Source organism: Ascaphus truei, chromosome 5, assembly GCF_040206685.1.
Source record: "Ascaphus truei isolate aAscTru1 chromosome 5, aAscTru1.hap1, whole genome shotgun sequence".
Classification (NCBI taxonomy): domain Eukaryota; kingdom Metazoa; phylum Chordata; class Amphibia; order Anura; family Ascaphidae; genus Ascaphus; species Ascaphus truei.
The window spans coordinates 283053985-283079603 of NC_134487.1; the positions used below are offsets into that span (position 1 = coordinate 283053985).

The following is a 25619-nucleotide window of genomic DNA, read 5'->3' on the forward strand; positions in this document are numbered from 1 at the left end:
GACGGACGCGCACGTCGCGTAGCAGCCACACTGAACACAGCTCTAGGCTGCGCTTATAGTGCCTGGCGACACGACGTCGCTCCGAAACAAATCCATTGACTCCGTCGCAAGCACTTATAGTAAGCGCGACGGCGACGCAGCGACTAAAAATTTGGAAACCGTGTAAATTTGATTTTTTTTTAGACAGTTGCCACATGTGACTCTCTAAACCAATCAGATTGCGCGGCTCACCCTCTTTAGTGACGTCACTCGCCTTGTTGCCAGCGACGTCGCTAAAAATCAAATTGCAACTTTCGCTGGTGGCGACGGGCGACGTCATCGGTCGCGTTGCCAGCACCATAAGCGCAGCCTAAGGCTACGCTTATAGTGCCGGCGACGCTACGGTCATGCGACGGTCGCTGGAAAATCAAATAGAGATTACTTCCAGCGATCAATCCGTCGCGCCACGCTTACTATAAGCGCACACGACGGTGGCAATGCATTTGGTTTGCCGCAACGTCACGTCGCTGGCACTGTAAGCGCAGCCTTAGGAAGGTGTTAGGCATGTTTTGTTTTTATTGTTACATTATATTTCTGATAAGACTCATATGACGTCACTGGAGGTTGTGTGGGTCTTAGCACTGCTTAGTACATCCGGCTCCTAATGTTTTGTGCAGCTCAGCAATGGCCCAGTGATTATACCTATTATACAGTGTTGCTGCACGGCTGTCTCCCATTGGTTGAAGCTCGGAACCTATAACTAATTACAGCAGGTGACATGGAACTTGTCACCTGCTATCTCATATGCATATAGCTATACACAAATACATCTATACATTGATATTTGTGCATAATAATTTACTTGTCTCTCTATTAATGAGACTACCTTCTACTGAGCGAGACTCGCTCTTTATTAATGAGACTACCTTCTACTGAGCGAGACTCGCTCTTTATTAATGAGACTACCTTCTACTGAGCGAGACTCGCTCTTTATTAATGAGACTACCTCCTGAGTGAGACTCACTCCTTATTAATGAGACTACCTTCTAATGAGTGAGACTCACTCCTTTCCTTCGGGGTCAGTATCCAGACCATTTCCTTATCATTTTATAATCACTATATGACGTTTCTTGGTTTAATAATAATAATATTATTATAATTATATTATTATTATTATAATAATAATAAGAGCCAGGTCTCACTTCCCGAGTTCCCCAGAATATCAAATCCTATATCTGCAACCCTACTCCCGAAGACAGTCCATGCAGCTGACAATAATAACCCAGTATAACATATATGATGTACATTTATATCAATGTAATGTAATTACAGTTGGATCTGTATTAGGTGCAGTACGGAAATATACACCTGGGTATATATCTGTAATAAAGAGTGTGGACATACATTGTGTCATGTGACCTATTTATTGCACACAGCCAATAGGACGAAAGGAGGACATCGCAGGAGACTACAATTCCCAGCGTGCAGTGGATGTCTACAAAAAAAAGATCGATGATTGGCTGAGGAGGGGGGAGGCGAGTTCTGATTTGCTGAGGGCGGTGGAAGCGGTCTCTATGATTGGCTGAGGATGGAGAAGGCGGGCTCTGTAATTGGTTGCGGACGGGAGGGGGCGGGCTCTGTGATTGGCTGAGGATGGAGGACGCGAGCTCTGTGATTGGCTGCGGACGGGAGGGCGGGCTCTGTGATTGGCTGAGGATGGAGGACGCGAGCTCTGTGATTGGCTGCGGATGGGGGAGGCGGGCTCTGTGATTGGCTGCGGATGGGGGAGGCGGGCTCTGTGATTGGCTGCGGATGGGGGGAGGCGGGCTCTGTGATTGGCTGAGGGCGGGCTATTCGGTTTTACAGTTGGGGACGAGTTGGCGCCTGCAGACCCGCTGAATATAGAGAGACTCTATATACAGGTACGTGCAGCGCACAGAGAGACATTATATACAGGCACGTGCAGCGCACAGAGACATTATATACAGGTACGTGCAGCGCACAGAGAGACATTATATACAGGTACATGCAGCGCACAGAGAGACATTATATACAGGTACGTGCAGCGCACAGAGAGACATTATATACAGGCACGTGCAGCATACAGAGAGACATTATATACAGGTACGTGCAGCGCACAGAGAGACATTATATACAGGTACGTGCAGCATACAGAGAGACATTATATACAGGTACGTGCAGCGCACAGAGAGACATTATATACAGGTACGTGCAGCGCACAGAGAGACATTATATACAGGCACATGCAGCGCACAGAGACATTATATACAGGTACGTGCAGCGCGCAGAGAGACATATACAGGCACGTGCAGCGCACAGAGAGACATATACAGGCACGTGCAGCGCACAGAGACATTATATACAGGTACGTGCAGCGCGCAGAGAGACATTATATACAGGCACGTGCAGCGCGCAGAGAGACATTATATACAGGCACGTGCAGCGCGCAGAGAGACATATACAGGCACATGCAGCGCGCAGAGAGACATATACAGGTACGTGCAGCGCACAGAGAGACATTATATACAGGCACGTGCAGCATACAGAGAGACATTATATACAGGTACATGCAGTGCACAGACAGACATACAGGTACGTGCAGCGCACAGAGAGACATTATATACAGGTACGTGCAGCGCACAGAGAGACATTATATACAGGTACGTGCAGCGCACAGAGAGACATTATATAGAGGTACGTGCAGCGCACAGAGAGACTGCAGACCCGCGGATATAAACCCACTGAATTCAGAGAGACATTATATACAGATATGCACAGCGTACAGAGAGACTATACAGGTACGTGCAGCCCACAGAGGGCAGTGGATATTCAAAGTTGAGTGCAAATAGCCGCACAGCTATTCGCAGTCAGCAGGAAATAAAATGGAGAAAAAATAAACATCCAAGCCAGGAATCGAACCCTGGTCCACTCTGTTAATGGCCTGGAGCATAACCATTGAGCTATAAAGACTTTCTTATGCTTTTGTAGTGAATAAAGGCATAGCAGCCTACTGACATTACAGTGTTCATAGCAGCTCGGCTATTCGCACTCAATAGGAAATGAAAAAAAAAGACAGAACACTCCCCTATTGACATTCTATACCCCCTGCATCTGTAATCAGCGCGGCTTTAGGCTGAGTCCCCAGTCAGCACTGTGACACGCGCCCGGCGGGGGGGCGGCGCATGCACAGCGCTAGACTGCGGTCTGAGGGGAGAATGTTTGCGACGGGAGGGGGCGTGGCGGTAGGTTTGCGGGGGCGTGGCCATGACGTCCCGCGGCTGGTTCACCCTCTGGCTGAACCGCCGGCGGGGGCATGGCCACGCCTCCGTCGCAAATGCCAATCTCAAACTCCCCTGCCTGCCTGAAATCCTGTTGCGCACCACTGGGGAAAGGTGCGCGACAAGGTAGGAACTGGGTGGGCGGGGCTTGATCGCACAGACGTGCGCTGTAGTAGTTCGTGGAAATGCAGGCGACAGGCAAGTTTAAATATACGCGCTGAGGGGAGCGGAGGAGCGGTCACGTGACAGCAAACATCCAATGGGAATGAGGGACTAGCCACACCTTTGCCCCGCCCCCAAAGCGCGCTCACTGCCTCACCTGTCAGGCCACAAAAAAGCACCAGCTTCTTCAGGCGAGGCAGAGCAGGAGCGCAGCCGAGGCACCATGCCCGATTCCGTAGGCTGCGGCCTGGGAGGGAGCGTGGCGTGCTGGCACACGAGCGCTGCGCCCTACTCGGCCGTGCAATTTGTGGCTAGGTGCACGCGCATCTGGGGGCGCGGCCACAACGGCACTGAGCTGGTTCGCCCTCATTAGGTGAACCGCTTAGGTAGGCTGCGGTCCCAGTCGCTGCCACAGCGCACGGCTCGGCGTGCGCTTAAGCACCGCCCCTCAATGGGGAAGGGCCCAGTACGCACCTTCACGCTGAAGGTGCAGCCACGGCGTGCTGCAAGATTTTTTAAACACAATGAAATTGATATTAAAACTTGCGACGAAGGCGTGGCCACGCCCCCACCGGCGGTTCTCCCAATGACCCCCAAAAATCAGACTTACCAGCAGGGGGAGGCGCGGCGCGGCGTGAGGGTGGTGGCGGCGGTACTGGGGGTCGGGGAACAATGCTGCGGCGGTACGGGGGTTTCCCGCGGCTGCGTGGGTGACGGGACAGCCCTGTCATGCAGGGGGGAGGGGTGGCGGTGCAGAGGGGGGGGGTGTGGCGGTGCAGCGGGGGAGGGGTGGCAGTGCAGAGGGGGGGGGTGTGGCGGTGCAGCGGGGGGAGGGGTGGCTGGTCACAGCAGTTGCCGCCAGCCCCGCTGCAGGCATCACGCCACTACTCACGCGCGCACCAGTGTGCTGCGGGGGTGGGGCCGATGCTGGCCCGATGGGGGGGGGGGGGGGTCACAGCAGTTGCAGCTCCCACGCGATACGGGGCTCCCTCTGACGCCGGCGTGCCGGAAGCTTAACCCAGACTACTTCCGGCGCTACCACAGGGAGACACCGCAATTTTTTTTGCAGCGATTTCTTATTTTTTTTTTTAATTAACAGGCGCCCGGCCGCGCAGGGGGCCCGGGCAGCCGGGTCCCCCTGACCCACGGGGGCCAGGGATGCCTGTACCCTTTCTCCCCCGCGGTTGGTGGCCCTGATTTAGATCAATGGTGTACAGCACATATATCGTAACCCAGTTTATAATTGGTATACATCATTATGCATAAGGCCGCGTCCACGTTTAGTGCTTGCGGGCGGAGGCGCGCTTCCGCTCGGCACTGAGCCCCTACAGCCGCAATGAAAGCGGCTTTAGTAGGGGCTCGCCTACGCTTCCGCGCGCTTGCGGAAGTCTTAGGGAAATGTAAAATTTCCCCGCTTGCCGGCGCGCAGGTCCGGTCACGTGAGCGGTACGCCGAATGAGGGCGAACCAGCTCCGTGACGTCACTGGCCCGACCGCCGACACGCCCCCGGACAGCGCGCTGTCTAAGGCCAGGGAAAGCACCCCCTTTCCCTGAGCCTCAGTGCGCCTCCGCACGCTAGCAGGAACCCTGGCCGAGGCCTTATGTGTCTGGCCAGGGTGAGCATCGGGGCTTGAGACGCTTGCAGAGCAAGCAAAATTGAATTTGCCGCCTCCAAGCGCGTCACGTCAGCGGTTCACCTAATGAGGGCGAACCAACTCAGTGCCGTTGTGGCCGCGCCCCCAGATGAGCGTGCACCTAGCCACAAATTGTACGGCCGAGCAGGGCGCAGCGCTCGTGTGCCAGCACGCCACGCGCCCTCTCAGGCCGCAGCCTAAGGCTTAGTCCATAGAGACTAAAGCTGTGCAGAGGCGCGCTGAGGCTGAGGGAAAGCGATGCTTTCCCTGGCCTTAGAGCGCGCGCCGTCCGTGTGCGGGCCAATGACGTCACAGATCTGGTTCTCCCTCATTCGGCGGACCGCTCACGTGACCGGCCCTGCGCTCTGGCAAGCTAAGAAACTAAAGATTTCTTAAGACACGCTTCCGCAGGCGTGCGGAAGCGTGCGTGAGCCCCTGCTAAAGCCGCTCTCATTGCGGCTGCAGGGGCTCAGTGCCGAGCAGCAGCGCGCCTCAGCTCGGGTCAGCGCCTAAGCGATGACCATGCCTGAGGACTCGGGCATGGTGCCTCGGGCCGCGCTCCTGCTCTGCCTCGCCTGCAGAAGCTGGTGCTTTTTTGTGGCCTGACAGGTGAGGCAGTGAACGCGCTTTGGGGGCGGGGCGAAGGTGTGGCGGAGGTGGGGCGGGAGGCGGGGCTAGTCCCTCATCCCCATTGGATGTTTGCTGTCACGTGACCGCTCCTCCGCTCCCCTCAGCGCGTATATTTCAACTTGCCTGTCGCCTGCATTTCCACACGACTCCGCACGCATGCGGAAGCGGCTCCTAAGGCTGCGGTCCCACTTACTACAGCGCATGTGATCAGTCTGTGCGATCAAGTCCCGCCCACCCAGTTCCTCCGGTCCCAGTCCCTACCTTGTCGCGCACCTTTCCCCAGCGGTGCGCGACAGGTTTTCAGGCAGGCAGGGGAGTTTGAGATTGGCATTTGTGACGGAGGCGTGGCCACGCCCCCGCCGGTTCAGCCAGAGGGTGAACCAGCCGCGGGACGTCATGGCCACGCCCCTGCAAACCTACCGCCACGCCCCCTCCCGTCGCAAATGTTCTCTCTCCCCTCAGACCGCAGATCGCGGTCTAGCGCTGTGCATGCGCCGCCCCCCCGCCGGGCGCGTGCCACAGTGCTGACTGGGGACTCAGCCTAAAACCGCGCTGATTACAGATGCAGGGGGTATAGAATGTCAATAGGGGAGTGTTCTGTCTTTTTTTTTTTCCATTTCATTTCCTACTGAGTGCGAATAGCCGTGCGGCTATTTGCACTCAACTTTGAATATCCACTGCCCCCACGGAGACATAATATACAGGCACGTCTAGCGTACAGAGTGACATTATATACAGGCACGTCTAGCGTACAGAGTGACATTATATACAGGCACGTCTAGCGTACAGAGTGACATAATATACAGGCACGTCTAGCGTACAGAGTGACATTATATACAGGCACGTCTAGCGTACAGAGTGACATTATATACAGGCACGTCTAGCGTACAGAGTGACATAATATACAGGCACGTCTAGCGTACAGAGTGACATTATATACAGGCACGTCTAGCGTACAGAGTGACATTATATACAGGCACGTCTAGCGTACAGAGTGACATTATATACAGGCACGTCTAGCGTACAGAGTGACATTATATACAGGCACGTCTAGCGTACAGAGTGACATTATATACAGGCACGTCTAGCGTACAGAGTGACATAATATACAGGCACGTCTAGCGTACAGAGTGACATTATATACAGGCACGCGCAGCGTACAGAGTGACATTATATACAGGCACGCGCAGCGTACAGAGTGACATCATATACAGGCACGCGCAGCGAACAGAGTGACATTATATACAGGCACGCGCAGCGTACAGAGAGACGGTATGTGCAGGTACGTGCAGCCCACAAAGACATTATATAAAGGTATGTGCAGCGTACAGAGAGACGGCACGTGCGGCGTACAGAGAGAGTATATGCAGGCACATGCCGTGTACAGAGAGACGGTATGCACAGGGTGAGGTTGCGCGGGCAACGTACAGACTGTATGTACAGGTGCGGGCAGCGAGCAGCGGTATTTATGTACATGAGCCCGTGGTGTGTGTTGTGTTTTTTTTTCTTCTCTCCCCCATCCGGGTAACGTCCTTTATCGTGTTTTTTCCAGAGGGGACCAGAGAGATGGACGGCTCACGGCGCATTGACCCGCGGGCGGGCAGGTGAGTCACCCAATACATGAACATATTCTTGGGGATTGTGAGGAGCAGAGCCGAGGAACCATACAGAGAGAGAGGTGTGCTCTTGTGAAACCAAGTGTGTATACAGGGGAGCACTCCCACATTCTAACCCCTTGTCTGGAACATGTTGTTGGCTTTTGAAACAAATACTGAACTGAAAACCTGCTTTAAAGGGCCTCCGATGGGGATTACTTTCATCATGAGTCATATTCGGGGAGGGGGGTGGGGGGGCTGGTCCTGTAGTAAAGTTTAATTTTGGGGGTGTTTTGGACCCTTCGGTATCAGTCACACCCCTCTGACCTCACAGCCTCCCCCTCTCCTGTCAGGTACAGACCGCCCTCCTCGCAGGATTTGTCCGTGTGCTCCAGCCACACTCCGCAGCGGGGGGACTCCACCCCGCTGCCTCCGATTACCGAGCGCCTGGCGTTCCTGCGCCCGTCCCGGGAGCTGCTGGAGTATTACCGAAGGAAGATCGCCGAGTTTGACGAGGAACATGAGGATCTGCTGAAGAGGCTGGAGCAATACAAAGCCACGTACGAGGAGCAGGTGCGTGTGCACACGTACAGGGAGGGTCAGCGTGTGTGTGCGCGCACGCATGGGGGATTGGTGTGTGTGTGTGTGTGTGTGTGTGCACATGCCCCCAAGCCCTGCATGGCTGCTCACATGTCACAGCTCCTGTGTCCCCAAACCCTGCATTGCTGCTTATACGTCACATCCCCTATGAGTCCCCCCAAACCTGCATGGTTGCTCACGTCGCATCCCCTGTGTTTCCCTGTCACAGCACAAGCTGCAGTGGGAGATGCGTCAGCGCGAGGAGGAGATAGCGGAGCTGCAGAAGGCGCTGAGCGATATGCAAGTCTATCTGTTCCAGGAGCGCGAACACGTGCTGAGGCTGTACTCCGAGAATGACCGACTCAAGATCAGGTGAGCGGGAGGCACACTGCTCTCTAATAGAACAAAAACACAGCACTGTATAGGATAGAAGGGAAATATCAAAGCTCTCCGACATTCAAAACATCCGCAAAACTCGCCTCTTTAAGGAAGCCTATCTGGCACTCTCCTAACATCCACCCCCCAGCTGTGCGTTTAAAGCAAACGCTATCTAACACCCCCTAACATCCGCACCCTCAAACTTTAATGGGATCAGCTGTGTGGCTGGACCATACTCCAACCTGATGTATACTACATCCCAACAAAGAGCCGCCACTTTACCTTTTTGTTTCAACATTGCCCCTTATTCCCTCTAGAGTGTCAGCTCTCAGGATCAGGGAACCTCATTACCGTCTGCATCTGTTTGCGCTTGTCTGTCCTTATTTGTAGGTCACTCTGTGTCCCCCATTGTACTGCGCTGCGGAATATGTTGGTGCTTTATAAATAAAAACAGGTGAAAAGGACTGCTCTCCTATGTAATTGTGTCTGTCCTGTGTTAAGGGAGCAGGTGCAATGGAGATAGAACCCAGAGAGAGGCTCAAAGAACTCCATTAATTGCACTCATTGCTACCAATGTTTGAAAACACTTTTAGTGGCCAAAAAGCCAAATAATTAAACCAAAACAAGGTATAGGAAGTAAGGTAAAACAAAAAAAATTATCACATATTGTTTAAAATATTTAAAATTATCCACACGAGGGAGGTAAGGAAAGGAGGGATAACTGGTCTCTAGATATCAATATTTGAGCCAAATAGCTAGATATTACCCTCCTCTCTCTGTCCTTGGGTTGTATGTTCACCACTATTGCGGTCCAGTGGGAGTATAATATTCTCTAAATGCAGATAATTGGATAGTGTCCGGCCTTCCTGCCTCTCACCTGTCTCCCCTACAATCTATCCTAAACGCTGCTGCCAGAATCACTCTACTCTTTCCTAGATCTGTCTCAGCATCTCCCCTCATGAAATCCCTCTCCTGGCTTCCGATCAAATCCTGCATCTCACACTCCATTCTTCTCCTCACTTTTTTAAAGCTTTACACTCTTCTGCCCCTCCTTACATCTCTGCCCTAATTTCTCGTTATGCACCATCCAGACTCTTGCGTTCTTCTCAAGGATGTCTTCTTTCTACCCCCTTTGTATCTAAAGCCCTCTCCCGCCTTAAACCTTTTTCACTGACTGCCCCACACCTCTGGAATGCCCTTCCCCTCAGTACCCGACTTGCACCCTCTCTATCCACCTTTAAGACCCACCTTAAGACACACTTGCTTAATGAAGCATATGAATAGCACTGTGGATATTCTAAACACGATACATAAAGCTTGGCCCCCTGCAGACGCACTTACCAGAACTCCCTCCTACTTTCTCTGTACGTTCTCCCTACCTACCAATTAGACTGTAAGCTCCTCGGGGCAGGGACTCCTCTTCCTTAATGTTACTTTTATGTCTAAAGCACTTATTCCCATGATCTGTTATTTATATTATGTTATTTATTTGATTACCCCATGTATTACTACAGGGAAGCGCTATGTACATTAATGGCGCTATATAAATAAAGACATACAATACAATAGCTGGATCTATATATGTTTAGTTGTAATACACACTTATATACAGCGACTAAAATCGTCAGTATATAGTATATAAGCCTCATAGATCACGGTACTTGTATCAAAGTGCAACACTAGTTAGGCCCGGGCCATAGAGGGGTGAGGAGATCCGAGCCGCGCTGACGCTGAGGCTCGCCTGCTGAAATCTCCGCGATTTCATGCCCATACAGGCGAGCCAGTGGGCGCGATCGGAGCCGGGGGGAGGTGGTTGGAGGAGGGGCAGTGACGTCGCTGGGCCAATCGCCCGCGACGCACTGACGTTGACGTCACGGCGCCGTGACGTTGACACTGCTGTGCTGTGATTGGAGGTTTTCAGCCGACAGCGCGCTGAAAAACAGCTTGGCGCTCGGCTGAAAACTCCAACTCGTCAGCACGCCTGCGGACGCTCGCGTGAGCCCCCTCTCAAGGCATCCTCATTGAGGATGCAGGGGCTCAGCGCTGAGCGTCCGCACGGCTCAGCACGGCCTGTCCTTCTATGGACTCGGCCTTAGGCTGGTTGTGTATGTATATACACTTATTCAACCTAGGCTAGCTACAGTGTAGTAAAAGCAGCTTGCCATATGTCCCTAGATGTATTGTAGCAATTATAGCTTGTATCCGGAGCCACAGTGCAGTCTACATGAATAGGTACATTAAAACCCTTTCATTCCGTAATAAGGTTGCAATAAATCCAAAATAAACCCTGCACGTAGTACAGACTACAATATGATGAATCTACGAAAATATGATATGTTCCAAGTATGGTAAAGCAGAGAGTGCTAATGCAGCTATTGAGCATATTGTATCTGACCACTGCTGCACACATCAAGATTGCATAGATTAGTACCAGTATACACAACGCTACCAACCTGTCACCTCCGCGTAGTCTCTCTTCCCGTCAATACTGTGAATTTCAGTTTCCTAGGATTGGTTTTATGTCCTGAGACTGCAGCACACATCCCCTTGTGATGATATTTATATTCTCCAGTATTCTAACATTTAAGGCATCTTAGTTCTGCCAACATACTAGAGCTGGAAGTAAGCCACAAACCTGCTTTTCCAGTTGATTTCAAATGGTTTCCTGAGAACTGTAACAGAAGAGCCTGTTCTGTCCTCCTTGCGTGTATCCATACATTCACACACCTTGCATACGTCCCGTTTCAAGCATCCCCAGTGGTTTTAATCCCAGCCACTTTTGCTGACTCCTTAACGGTTCTTCCAGCATAGTGAGGCAGAGAACGTATTTCATGTCGTTCGATCTCCTGAAAACGGTTGTAGGGAAATCCATGATCAGTGTTTCTCAGGGTGGGGTCACATGGTCAAATATTCCAATGTTTTTTTTTACCAATACCTTAGATTTTAACTATTCCTTCTATCCTTCTTATCAGCCTCATCTACTTTTCTCATTCTATGCACATTCATAGTGACCCCTTACTAAAAACGTATTTTTGCATCTGAACAATTCTGTTTTGTACCTGTAGATTTGAGCACGTGGAAAGTTACATCTTGGAGGGAGGGTTACTTGCCATTAAATAACTATTGGCGTCCACCCCTCTTTTGGTCCCAAAAATATTTTTGGCGGTAACATGAAGCGGATATGAAAATTCAGTAACCTGCTTATTTGACTAAAAGTTTTGTTTTTTATGATTGGTATGCGGATAAGGAAAACCACAGAACGCCTCCCCACTGCCTTTCCTAATCCACAGTAATATGTCCTCTGTGTAACAACGTCACCTGACAATATTAGGAAGGTACACAGCAGGGGTGGCCAACTCCAGTCTTCAAGGGCCACCAACAGGTCAGGTTTTAAGGATACCCCTGCTTCAGCACAGGTGGTGCAGTTTTTGACTGAGCCAACTGTGCTGAAGCAGGGATATACTGCAAACCTGGCCTGTTGGTAGCTCTTGAGGACTGTAGTTGGCTACCCCTGGTATACATTATCCCTCCGGATCTGTGAAGACTCCCACATCCCCATGAATAATTTAAAAAAAAATCAACAGAATATAATTGTCAGCTGTGCTTTCCCTGTTTGTTAGTGCGTTGTTAATGCATTTTTAAATGTATTTCTCCATTGGAGGCCCTTCTGCCTCTCTCTAATATGATCATGAAACAATGTATAATACAGGAGCGGCAGTTTTACAGGGAGGACCATCATGCTCTGAAGAGCTTGCAATCTAAATATAGATACCGTTTGGACATCGCCACACCAAGTACAAGTAACTCCTGAAAAGAAGAGTTCCTTGCTAAAGCGCTTGCAATCTAAACCGGGTTCAAGGATTATTTCACCGTTGAAAAGAGGGTACAGTTGATGCAAGGAAAGGGCTAAATAGATTGTAATAAACGATCATTTGTGTGCCAGGTAAGTCCTGACTCCCCCGTGCTCCCATCTGGCTGACACCGATGGGCCAAGATTGTGGCAGGGCGCTGCGTTGCTGACCTGGCACCAGTGAGAGGGAGCTGGGATCTTATGGTTCTCTCTGCTGTCTCAGGGAGCTGGAGGATAGAAAGAAGGTACAGCAGCTCCTGGCTCTGGTCGGAACCGGCAATGGAGAAATAACGTACTTCCACAAGGAACCCCCAAACAAGGTGAGGGGTGCAGGCTGCGCCGGCGTGAGTGGGTGCAACCTGCGGTCAGATGGGAATGTTCTGTATTTGCACAGATAATGAGGGAGGTGATCTAGAGCTGAACATCAGCCATGAAGAAGGGAATGCCTGCCCTGAAGAGCTTACAATCTAAGTGCTGTGGTGAGAGGACCATGTGAGGCAGAAGGCACGTTGGGGCAGTGTGCACAGCCGGGGAGGGTACGTTCGGGGGCTGGGAGGGGCTGCTCCGTTGGTGTCTGTTTTATTGAAACCTCTTTGAAAATCCTGGACGGGACTTGTGCGTTTGACCATCTACTGCAATGCATCTCAAGGGGGGGCAACGCACAGCTGACAATGCAAAGCAAGTTCACTTAAATAGAAGTTAATGTGGTTAACTATTAAATTGCCTCTTACTATAATTATTAGGGATCATAGTTGCTTACAGCAGATCTCGTGCATAATTCAGTCATTCTCCTAAACGGCTGTCAAACAGTCTCATATGTTTTACTTGTGGAATCTCTCCCAAGTACTTTTTTCATTCTTGACTTAATGAGCCACTGTCTGGAGACTGGCATTGAAGGGGTTAAGCATTCTGCAATCTTTATTTTTATGGCCACACATGGTAACCCACACCTGTAGTGTCTTATTGTTCTGCTGCATGGGACTTGTCACAGACCATAGGGCAGATCATAACAGAAAATGGTCAGATCACAAGAAGGAATGGACCGTTTCTATAAATGGCTTCAATTCATCTCCTGGCCTAAAAATAAACAGGCCAAAAATTGAATACAACACTATATAAAGTGTATAAAGGCTATAATTGCATAGATATACGGCAAAGCATAGATATATGTCAAAGCTGATTAAGTATAGGAAAATGCGGAGCCCAATGTACATGAGGACAATGATACAGGTTGTGGGGTGAGTATAGCAGGGAAGGGAAAGTAGCCAGACCGGAGCACTCGCTGATAAGTGAGACGCCCGGTGAGGAAAAAAACCACTGACCCCGCGACCCCCATAATGCCCTGATGTCACACGCGGAACGGGTACCAATTTACTCGCAGGGAGACGCCGTGTCAGAGTAACTCACTGCTGAATGCCGGTATACCAGGAAGCGTGCTCCAGCCAGAATGAAATCACAAGAGATAAGGGAAAAAGTGGCTCACTGCTGGCCCGTCCGTGGAAACTGAACGCAATCTTTAGAAAACGAATTTAATAAAATCAGAAAACACGGTGCATTGCTAGCCTCTTGCGTGGTATGAAACGCGTCGGAGTTTGGATTGGTTCTGTGTGTGTTTTCTGATTTTAAATTGGTTTTGTAATGATTGTTTTAGTTTTCACTGACAGGCTAGCAGTGCACCTCCTTTTTTTCCTTCTTGTGGTTTTGTATTCTGTTTTCCCTTAATCCTCCGCTTTCTGTCCCTGACAGGTCACCATACCCCAGCGCACTGTCCGAGCCAGTGATCCGTATGAGAGGAGAGAGCAGCGCACGGCCAGGGCAGGTGAGGCAGCTCTGACACTGTCCCCCCGCCCCACGTGGGAGCCGGCTCATTCTATCGGCAATCACCTGTAAACCCCCAACTATTTGCCTCTCCAGTGTGAGAGGTCAGAGACAGCATGGTGTGACTGTATTTCTGCGTGTGTTGGTTTGACACCGTCAACTTTACCCGGAGCATCCATATCCCCCTGCTCCAGCCGAAATGGCCTGAAATCAATCAAATGCACCATACATTGCACCACGACAGTGTAGCAGCTTTTTAAGCAATCCCAGATTTTAATAGGCCTTTATTTTTTTTAAAGAATTGTAGAGCATTGTTATTTCACATCTCCTGTCTGAAATCCTAATTTTACCTTCATTCTTAAACACAAAATCAGCAGCTGTTTCGAGAGTGGTTAGAAGCCTATTTATGAGTAGACTTCTCTTGTGGGGGATGCAGCACAAGAATAAAAGGAGAGAATAACGGTAGATGGCACGAAAAATGCTTTTGGTAAAGCTTGATCAGTAAAAAAAAAAAAAAACTGAATGTGAATTCGATTAGGAGAGGTGGTACCTTCAATCCGAGTGGTATTATACAACGGGTAACTCCCCCGAGTGCCTGTTGACATGGTATTTACAGATCTGTCTTGTGTGATCAGTTACGCCTATCTCTACCCATAGGCGGTAAACGCAGCTCATCAAAATCCGCTGGGAAGGAAGACTCGGTGGGAATCGCAGAGCAGACGGATACCCAAACACTCATGCTGCAGGTGAGGGGTCCTGCCGCCCTGCGGGTCACTGAAGTGGACCGTGTTTATTCCCTTGATTACATTAAGACTTTGCGTCCATCCGGTCTGAGGTGGAGTTTCCACACAAGGCCAGTGTCGCGTGTAGGAACTCTGTTTACATTTGATGCTCTGCTTGAAGGTGCAGGCATGGGCTGACACCAGTGGTGGAATTGTGATGGTACAGGGTACCAATTTTTTTTCTTATACAGTATCACATCTTATTGTAACTCTTACTCTATTCCCTCTGTCTGATCACCACCTCCTAAAATGTTCTCATTCTACCCTCCAACACCTACTTCCGTACACACCTACAGAAACCTACATGCCCCAGAACCCCTCCAATTTTCAAAGTTTTTAGAACCTGTCCTCTCTCTTCTGTCCCATCTCCTCCCCTTTCCTGCCCAGACCTAGCAACCTCTCTAAGGCTGAGTCCATGGTGACTCCAGCCGTGCGGAGGCGCGCTGAGGGAAAGCGGGTGCTTTCCCTGGCCTTAGTTCGCTCGCCGTCGGGGGGCGGGCCAGTGACGTCACGGAGCTGGTTCGCCCTCATTGGGCGAACCGCTCGCGTGACCGGCCCTGCGCTCTGTGAGCGCCGAAACGAGAAAAAAAATTAAGAGCTACGCCTGCGGAAGCGTGCGCGAGCCCTTGCTTAAACCGCTCTCATTGCGGCTGCAGGGGCTCACTGACGAGCGTCAGCACGGGATAAGCGTTGACCATGGACTCGGCCTAAGACACTACACTTTCATCAACCTTGGAAAAGACCGTTCCTGCCACCACACGTCGCCGGACAGTTTAAGCCACAAAGGTGGTGTACACACACTATAGCTGCTACATCAGAAAGTGCTCGCATGCTGCGGGACGTTGCTGGAGGAAAGTCCGCTCTAAAGCAGATTTTCTCCACTATAAATGAATAGTCTCGTCCTATAACAGCCCTTTCCCTTGCCAAGCAAACCTACTTCTCTTCACTCATTCTATCTCTGTCCTCTAAGGCTGAGTCCACAGTGACTCCAGCCGTGTGGAGGCTGAGGGAAAGCGGGTGCTTTCCCTGGCCTTACTATGCGCGCCTTCCCTGGCCTTACTATGCGCGCCGTCTGGGGGGCGGGCCAGGGACGTTACAGAGCTGGGTTGCCCTCATTGGGCGAACTTCTCACGTGTTCGGCCCTCCGCTCCCCTCAGCGCGTAAACTAAAAAATGTCTGCTACGCTTGCGGAAGCCCCTGCTAAAGCCGCTCTCATTGCGGCTACAGGGGCTCACTGGCAAGCGTGAGCGCGGGTCAGTGGCCAAGCGCTGACCATGCCCGCAGCCTAACCCTCCACACCTATTTGCCAATGTAGGAGATGCGTGCAGAGGTTTAAAACAGATGTATTTTAGGGGGAAATAATATAGGCTTTTAGTAGCCGAAGCTTTAACAACATAAATACTATTTGTTTGCAGCTTAAAGGAGCAGAAATAAACAGGTGGAGCGCTGACTATAACAGTGTTTACACTATCTTTAAGTTGGAGGGCTAAGCCCCTTATCAACCATAACACACAAGTCAGGCGTAGCAAAGTTTGGAACCCAGCTGCTTTCTGGCGGGGGTGGAAAGTCCATGTACAGTGTGGTCTCATCAGCGACCCAGCGTGGCAGCTTCGTGGATCAGAGCAATAAGTGCAGTGTTCTCTCTACATCAGCCCAGGGTGTCTCCCTGGATCAGAGAGTGAAGAGCACTGACAGTTGTTGGGGTTCATTGGTTAAATGCCTAGGGAAACAGGTAGGTCTTGAGCCTGTTTTTGTAGATTCCTAGAGAGGGGGCCTTTCGAACTGTTCGAGGCAGACTCTTCCAGAGTGGGAGCAGCGTGGCTAACAGAGCTTCCCAAAGGAAGTCAGGGAGATTCTGGGAACTGTTAGGAGTACTTCATCTACAGATCGATGGGAGTGTATGCAACTAGAATCCTAATTCACTCGCTTATCTTGTCCTGCCTTGACTACTGCACCTTCTCCTATCGGGCATTCCCATTGTCCACCTGTCCCAACTCGAATTAATCCAAAATGTTGCTGCAAGACTCATCTACTTCACTCACCGCTCCACTTCTGCTGCTCCACTATGCATATCCCTACACTGTCTTCCTATATGCAATATGAATGTTCTTTCATAACTCAAGCTGTCTCACATTTTAATCGTGTGTGTGTGTGTGTGTGTGTGTGTATATATTATCTCTAACTGCATGCAATGTCTTGTATATAATGTATAACCCTGCTCACTTAATGTAACCATGTATCTGTCATCATAACTCTGTGCCCAGGACATACTTGAAAACGAGATGTATTACTTAAGTAATCCCCGAAGAACAGGGCATTACTGGCCAATAATGCCCTGGCTGGAAGAGTTGAAGGCCCGAGGCGAAGCCGAGGGACTTTAACCCAGCCAGGGCATTATTGGCCAGTAATGCCCTGTTCTTCGGGGATTATTACTATTATAGGCTAAATGTAGACTTTTTTCATAAATAATAGACACTTTTGTATAGTTTAAATAGATTGTTTTATTAAAATAAAATGGTAAATACATGAAACCACCTCTACATACACTTACACTGCAGATATCTATATCACACACTGCCGCCCCTCTGTGTGTATACACACACACACAGCAGCTCTACACACACACACTGGAGCTCTAGGCACACAACACGGCACCTCCTACACACACAACACAGCAGCTCTACACACACACAACACAGCAGCTCTACACACACATGCTACACCCATAAACACTGCTACTGACACACACACACACACACACACTGGAGCTCTATACACACATACATCAGCTCTACACACACAAACTGTTGCTACACATACAACACAACACACACACTGCAGCCACTTACTAAACTTTGCACTCCCCCCACCTCTACACACAACACAGCACCTCTACACACACCCCACACACAACACTGCACCTCTATACACAGCACCTCTACACACACCACCTCTACACACACACACACACAACACTGCACCTCTATACACACACACACAAACTACTTCTACACACACATGCTACACCCATAAACACTGCTACTGACACACACACAGTGGAGCTCTATACACACACAGAGCACCTCTACACAAATATACAACAGCACAGCACACACACACACTGCTACTGACACACTCACACACAAACTGCAGCCACAAAAACTGCAGACAGCCACTTACTACTTTGCAGACTCCCCCCCCCCCCCTCCCAATCCCCTGCCCTGTCTCAGAGCTGTTACTTCAATCTGACGAATCCCCTGCCCTGTCTCAGCTGTTCTGAAAGCTGATTGGCTGCAAATAAACACATTGAAAACTACACATTCTGCTGCTTAAATTCCGGGCATTACTGATTGGTTAAAATTCCGGGCATTATCCAATCAGAGTGCAGGGTTTTCAATAATGCCCTGATTTTTACTGCTTTAGCCTATAATTCCTGGTACTGTAAAACATTTGATAAATAGAATAACATTTTAAACACTAACTCTGACTTGCAAAGTTTTCAACGACACTGCCCCCCTTACATCTCTGCCCTCATCCCCCTATATATACCTAAACGCCCCCTACGTTCTGCCCACGACATCCGCCTTTCCTCCCTTATCTCCTCTCACTCCCGCCTACAAGTCTTTGCCCGTTCTGCTCCCTTTCTGGAATACCCTATCGCGTACCATCAGACTCCTCCATAATCTGGCATACTTCTCACACCCACCCCCCAAACTCTCTCTATTTGGGACTAGCTGTGCGGCTGGACCAATCTCCACGCTATGTAACACCTCCTAACATCCCCACCCCCAAACCTTTTTATTTCAACATTGTCCCTCATTCCTTCTAGATTTTAAACTCTAACAGGCAGGGAACTCATTCCCTTCTGTACTTGTGTGGCCTTATTTGATATGTCATTCTGTTTACGTAATGATCAAACCTCTGTCCCCAATTTACTGCGTTGTGGAATATGCTGGCGCTTTACAAATAAATAATGGTTACATAGTCGTATAGTAGACGAGGTTGGAAAAAAGACCTATGTCCATTAAGTTCAACTAATAGTAAATGTAGAGGACAGATACTTTATCCTATATTTGTATGTACAGTATTTTGGTCCAGAGGACTTCAATCAAAAAACTCCATAATCCAATGCTTTCTCATAAGGGAAAAATAAATTCCTTCCCGACTCCAAATTAATCAGATTTCTCCCTGGATCAACGTCCTTCCCATATTTACTTATTTGGTATTTGATGATTTGTTTGGGCCTCTCCCTTTCTGCTTTGTAATCCTGAAGACTGCATAAATCTAGAGCACCACAATATCCATCATTGTATTTGGTCAGTAGAGCTTTTTTATCTATCTGATTATTTTTAACGTTTGGCACAGTACCAATACTAATTTTTAGCTCTTCCTGTCCAGACTGTGCCCAGTCAAGAAGATCAAATCATTCAGCGCTATGTTTCCAGGGGACGCTCCTGCGTCTGTCCTGAGTATAATAACCAGGACTGTGCATCTCCCCCCTCACCACGAGGTCCGTGCTCCTCTCACTGCTTCTCACTCCTCTCGCCAGGTGGAGGCACTGCAGGCCCAGCTGGAAGAGCAGACACGTCTGTCCAAGGAACAGGTGGAGTCTCTGCTGGACGACCGAAGGATTCGGATGGAGGAAGCTCAGGTGCAGCATCAGAGGGACCAGGATAAAATCAAAACGCTGACTGAAAAGTGAGTCTGGCTTTCTGTGTGCCACCCCAACCCCCCCGCCTGGTGCCAAGGGGGTCACTCTGCCCACTCCCTCTTACCCCTCCCCCCCTGATGCCAGGGAGGTCACTCTTCCTTCTCTCCCCCACCTTCCTCCCCCCTTCCTCTTTCTTCCCTCTTCCTTCCTTCCCTTTCTCCCCCCCCCCCTTCTTCTTCCTTTCCTTCCCTCCCATACCCCCCTCTTCCTTCCTTCCTTCCCTCCCCTCTCTGGTGTAAGGGAGTTCACGTGCTTTGCCCCTCGCAGGTTGAACAAGACTCAGAACCTGCTGTATGAGAGCACCAGAGACTTCCTGCAGCTGAAGTTCGAGGGCCGAGCCAACGAGAAGTCTTGGATGGCAGAGAAGGACCGGCTCCTGCAGGACCTGGACCGGTGCCGAGACCAGCTGACCCCGAGCCGGGAGCCGGAGCGAGAGAGAGTACACGAGCTGGAGATGCTGCGCCTCTCGCAGGCAGAGAGAGAAGCCCGAACGTCGCGCGGCGAAGAAGTGAAGGTGATTTCCCATCTTCCCTCCCCCCCCCTCTCTCCGTGTCCCCTCTGTAAATGTACAGGAGCAGGTCAGAAAACTCTGCATCTCCTACAACACACTGCATTGTGGGTCCTTTTCTGTATCTGTCTCCAAGTGTCTCGCACACTCCTGAGTAACACGGACCTATGGTTCACCGAGTTAGTTTCTCAAATTGTAGGATACATTGAAAAAAGGACGAGGCAGCACACTATCTTCCCCCCCCACCCCCCCCCTCTGTCCTTGTAACCCTCTCTCGCTCTCCTCCACCCCCCCCCCCCCACCAGTCCCTGTCTGAGCAGCTGGCCCAGGCTCACCGCTTGTCTGACATGTACCGGGAGCAGTGCGTGGCGCTGGAGGACGAGCTGGGGCGGATCCGCGAGGAGGGAGACGTGGGCCGAGAAATCTTCAAGGTGAGAAATGCCGGCGGAAATATAAAAAAAACAACACAGCAGAGAGCACCGCCCGCCCTGGGCAAAATATTACGTGTGGCTGTCTATAGAGATAGATATATAGATACATATGTACAGCTCACAGCATTCCTGGGATGTTGTTATATCCAGAATAGCACCCTATTTACCACCTAGTAGGTGTCCTGACAGTCTCCATGACCGTGTCCCCACCCTGTGCATGTCACTACATCCTGTGCGTCCGTCTCAACATGTCACGCGTGTTGTTGAACAGTTCACGTTGTGACACTTGGAGCCATGTTTAGTAAGCGGTGCTATGCCAAGTGACTGCGCCGTAAGCGTCTGCTAGCATTTCCCTGCTTGGTATACCTGGGCCTAGATCTCGACGTGCCTCTGCTTTCCAGACAGATTATTAATAACCGGGGGCAGCCCTGAGGTCTCGTTTTAAACCCTTTCGCACCCGGTTTTGGCTGTGACGGGTTTTTTTTTAATTTTTTCAGAGACCTCAGGCAAAAGAGGGGTTAAAGTTAATAAGTGTGAAGCAACTTGGTTATTATGTAACAGAAGGGTGTGCTCGTTGCACCATCCCTAGAAGTGAGGCTGCAAGGGGAAGGAGGGAGGTGCATTTAATTTCCTGAGTCACACCCCTGACACCCCCCCCCCCCCCCTCCCTTTCACACAAGAGCTTCAGACTACTGCCATTCTCCAGCTTCTTGCAGATAAAGGGGGTAGGAGGAAAGAGGTTGGATTCTGTGAGATGCATGGAACCGGCCTCGGGGATTTGGACATTCTGCACAGAGTTAGGATAAGTAGAAAATCCCATGACCGTAGTCGCAGATCTTCAAAAGTGTGTGTGTGTGTGTGTGTGTGTGTGTGTGTGTGTGTGTGTGTGTGTGTGTGTGTGTGTGTGTGCGTGCGCGCGCTAGCAATAGCGATAACCTTGTAAGCTTTACTCAGATTTGTAACAAAACTTACATAAACACTCATATCTGGGATCAGCTATATATCATACAATAGATAACTGTATTGGTTGACACATATAAGTGAAAAGGCAGATGAATGTGCCTGTGAGCAGTGTTACCCAATGACTATGAATAGTAGATGTATAGTGTGTGGATATAGTAGTCATAGATCCATGCGGATAGAGTAATAATAGCACCTTAATAGTTCTGTGAAATCACTGCAGATAACTGGTGCCTAATTGATTTGACAAAAATGGCATGCAAGGGTAATTGGTCTATAGAGCTAGATATTCAGCAACACACATACCCCATGTGTATACAGTGTCTCAATCTATAGATGAGAACCGCTATAGCCGGCTGCTGGGTCGCTGGTTGGGAAGTGGAGCTGCCTGAGGCAGTGATTAATTGTCACGAATGAAATCACAGCGCAACGAAATCATTTAACCCTCTTAGCGCTCACAACCCCCTGCAATTCTGATGGGGTAGGAGTAATGTGGCTAAACCAATAGTAGGAGTGTAACCTCCCAGAGCCTGAATTAATGCCGCTCTAGCTGGCTGCCTATATTTGTCTATTGCTGATAAATAAGTATGCAGGTAATCGTAGCTGATCCACGGATCTCTGCCCTAAGTACTCGGACAGGCTTTCTCCCAGCCAATACTTTGTGGAGTGCTGTGATCGTGTCACTATGCCCTACGCGTTTCACGGAGCTTCGTCGGGGATGGGCAAGCAGGGGGATCCAGATGCCTGTTTAAATGGCGTTGTTGCTGCCATAACTGACGCACCCCGCTGTCAATCATAGGCTAATTCTGGTATGATTGTGTGCAGGACATGCTTAAGACATGGTTCATCCCCTTGCTTTGCTTGATGTTAAAACAGTTATAAGATAAATCAGTAGCCACTGATTCCTCCTCCCTGAAGAAGCGTGGCTATGACACGCGAAACGTTTGTCTGACTTTTATGACGTCATCACACAGACGTCTACGATTGAGACGGCGGAACCAGGAAGTCGGCACAAACGGTTGTATAGCGATGACTGTTCACTACCCAGGGCCGCAGTAGAGCCGACAGCTCAGGAAAGTACATCTTTCTGTTGACAGGCTATATATCTGACCAGCGTAGGAGCAACCATTTGCGTTGCGTCCTCTTATTGATTTGTAGATGGCACATAACTAATATCCGCACCTATTTGGCTTTACTCTGTGTGGCCATTATATTCTGCTACATAGATAGATCTATCTATCCTCTGCCTTATACATACCCTTGCGTACCAAGCAAGTGAGTTGCTTAATCCTATATACGCGGGGATCCACATGATACAATATATCACCTATCTGGTGCTACAGAGCGATCTTGATTGTGGCGCGGGTCCTTTTATGATGCCATGGCTATAATATAGCAGACTCTTCATGTATGTGAGAAAACAAAAGAACGAGGCGCACAACGCACATAGTGAAGTATAATTTAAAAAGTGAATTTTACTAAAGGGTAATAAGTTCTGCGTACATCAGAGTAAATACAAACAAGCAGTGGGTTAGTGGGTCTACCACACAAGAAGACGGCTGGAGACGGCACTCTTTACTCAATCTTGGGGAGCAGTGGGCCAGCAGTCATCTATCCCGACAGGTGGTTCCTCTATGCATGTAGAATCCGAACACTCCGTCTCAGGGTGGTAGGTTGGTCTGTCCGTAGTGCAAAGTCCCGAGGAACAAGTCCCACACCAGTGTGTAGCAGCCTCCGTTAGTGCCAACACAGCCGAACGCCACTCGCACACCGCTTCTCCTCGTGGAGCGCCCGCTGATGACGTCACGGACCACTCCTCCACTGCAGGGAAGCATCCGCTATAGCAGGGGGGCGCAAACTTTTTTCCCTGCGTCCCCCTGACGGCTGTCCCCTCGCTCCCGCGCCCCCCCCAACCCCAACTTACCCGCGCTCCGGCGTAATGACGTCACGTTGCCATAGCAACGTGACGTCACATGACCTCGCAGCGTAATTTTGACGCCGCGTTGCCATGGCACCGCAGGGAGGAAGCCGCCGGAGCCACGGTAAGTTAGGTTTACAGAGGCCCTGCAGCTCCCCCGGCACTTAATTTAAGTGCCTTCGGGAAGCGCGCGGGGCCTCTGTAAACCCCGCGCCCCCCGTTGGCAGTCTCGCGCCCCCCCTGGGGGTCACGCCCCACAGTTTGCGCACCGCTGCGCTATAGCACACAGTACACGGGGCGGCACAGAATACACACAGCAGCAAGGGCTGTCACGGGACAGGGGGAAACGAACAGGGTGCTCTCAGCAACAAACGGGCACAGGAAATGAGCAATGACACACCAACGCGTTTCGTAACACACAGTTACTTCTTCAGGAACGTTCCGACAAGGTAGCGAAGCGCCTGCAGCTGATGACGAAGCGTTACGAGGCCCTGGAGAAACGACGCAGCATGGAGGTGGAGGGCTTTAAAACGGACATCAAGCACCTGCGGCAGCGGCTGAAAGACGTGGAGAAGCAGCTGTTCAAGGTGAGGAGGCCACGTGGGCAGTACCACGGGGATAGGATTCCTGGCACTTGGTCATGGTTTGGGGGTTTTAAAGCCAGTCTCCTTAATTGAACCACCTGTTTTTTTCTGAAGGGGGTAGAATCCTAACCGGGAGATCTCCCAGTGTATCACTGCTGCTGTGCCAATAAGAGCCGCTCCCTCCCCAGTCCCTGTCACCAGAGCCAAACATGATCCAATGGGTCGAAGTGACTCACTCGCAGCTTCCTGTTAAAGGCCATTTTAAATTCCCAGAAGAGGGCATACCTCACGCAGTAGGTGTTCCACACTTAGACCACCCCCTCAATTTAACCAAAGAATCCTAGATATATACTTTTTTAATAATGAGATATTGAGCAGCGCAAATGGATGCTTTAATGAAACAAAATAACCGGCATAGACAGGATAAAGATCTTTCTTTGAAAGACTTCTCCAACAAAGAGGTTTCTTTCTGAATTCCCCCTGCTGCAAAACCGGGGGCAAAATCAAGAAAACGATCTCATGGACTGTATATGGTGTTTTCCATGTGCTTGGCATGATGGTTTGTCCCGCGGGGAGGATGGAGTAAATTACCCCCCAAGTTGGTTAAATTATAGGGGGCAGCAGTATATTTATGACAGATGTTTGGACTGAATGTTCAAAAGATATAAGCAATATTTGTATTGTAGATAGAGGGGTGAGACTTAAAGGAATCTCTAAATAGAGTGGTTTGTAAATACAAACTTGTGGTACCGTCACACATTGCTGGGAATACAATTGACGCTGGATGGAGGCCTAAGTCCTCGCTCAGACAGGCCGCGTTGCGACGTGCGCACGATCGTCACTCTTTGAGTCTAGTGGATGACAGTTGTCATGCTAGAAAGTGCTTGTGGCAGCAAACTACAGTGTTGACGCTGCGACCTTTTGCCGCCACAACCCAAATTGAAATTTGGGGCTGCAGTGGCGTCACGTGAGCTGGTTCAGCTAATAAAGGCGAACCAGCTCTGTGACGTGTTCGTTATGCACACGCCGCAACTCCTGCCGTTTGTGCGCAGATCGCTGGGCTGCAGGAGCGCGCGGCAGATGCGCGCATGGACGTAGCAGCCTGTCTGAGCGAGGCCTAATGGGTTCAGTTTGGCTATGCTGAGTGTGAGGAAGGGTTCATTTGGTACATGCGTGTCCCAAGCCTCCTCATGTCCCGTTTTCTCTCTCTTCCCCGTCCCCCAGGTCACGTTGAACATCGGACCCGACCAGGACCTTGCAATTCTGAGTGCGGTGCGGCAGGGGAACGCACGGACACACAAAATCCAGGGGGAGCTGCGCACGCTGAAGGCGAAAATCTATGGGCTGGAGACCGAGCTGAGGATAGGATGAGGGAGGAACACTGCAGCTGTGACGGGATTAATTGGGGAGCTGTCCCTGGCTGTGAATGGGTTAACCCTTTGCTGCCTGAGGTACCTGCAACGCATCGAGAAGTGCAGTGGTTAGTGCAGCTCTGGCTGTGAAGGGGTTAAGGTGCATTGTTGCTAAAGGTTAAATTATGAAATTGACTCTGCTCCATCTCTAATTTGTACAAAAGTCAATAAAAAAAACAGCAAATGTGACAAATTGGGTGGTCACACATAAGATGTCAGCCCACATACCTTCCTCCTCACCCATACTATCCTAACAAGCTGCACTGCTCCTTTATTTAGTTCTGTCAGTCATCAAAGAAGAAACTTTAGTGGGAGGGGGGCGCTCACTGCAGACACTAGAGTGAGGGGGGAGGGGGGGGGTGCGGAACACAGCTTGTGCACACAGCCTG

At 50.3% G+C, this 25619-nt stretch overlaps 1 protein-coding gene across 3 annotated transcripts; it reads left to right on the forward strand.

Moving 5' to 3' along the window:
• Window positions 1-1808: 1808 nt before the first annotated feature.
• CCDC77 (coiled-coil domain containing 77) lies at window positions 1809-25377 on the forward strand. Of its 3 annotated transcripts, none has more exons than XM_075602346.1 (12): window positions 1809-1901; window positions 7257-7308; window positions 7653-7872; window positions 8108-8250; window positions 12330-12426; window positions 13853-13925; window positions 14582-14670; window positions 19256-19404; window positions 19685-19931; window positions 20231-20356; window positions 23669-23821; window positions 25043-25377. In XM_075602346.1, the coding sequence occupies exons 2-12, from the start codon at window positions 7271-7273 to the stop codon at window positions 25187-25189; spliced, it is 1482 nt and encodes a 493-aa protein (XP_075458461.1). In that variant the 5' UTR covers window positions 1809-1901; window positions 7257-7270; the 3' UTR covers window positions 25190-25377. The 3 variants fall into 3 exon arrangements, with proteins under 3 accessions (XP_075458461.1, XP_075458463.1, XP_075458462.1); XM_075602348.1 differs by lacking the exon at window positions 1809-1901 and adding an exon at window positions 1928-1967; XM_075602347.1 differs by lacking the exon at window positions 1809-1901 and adding an exon at window positions 2314-2365.
• The last annotated feature ends 242 nt before the right edge of the window (window positions 25378-25619 follow it).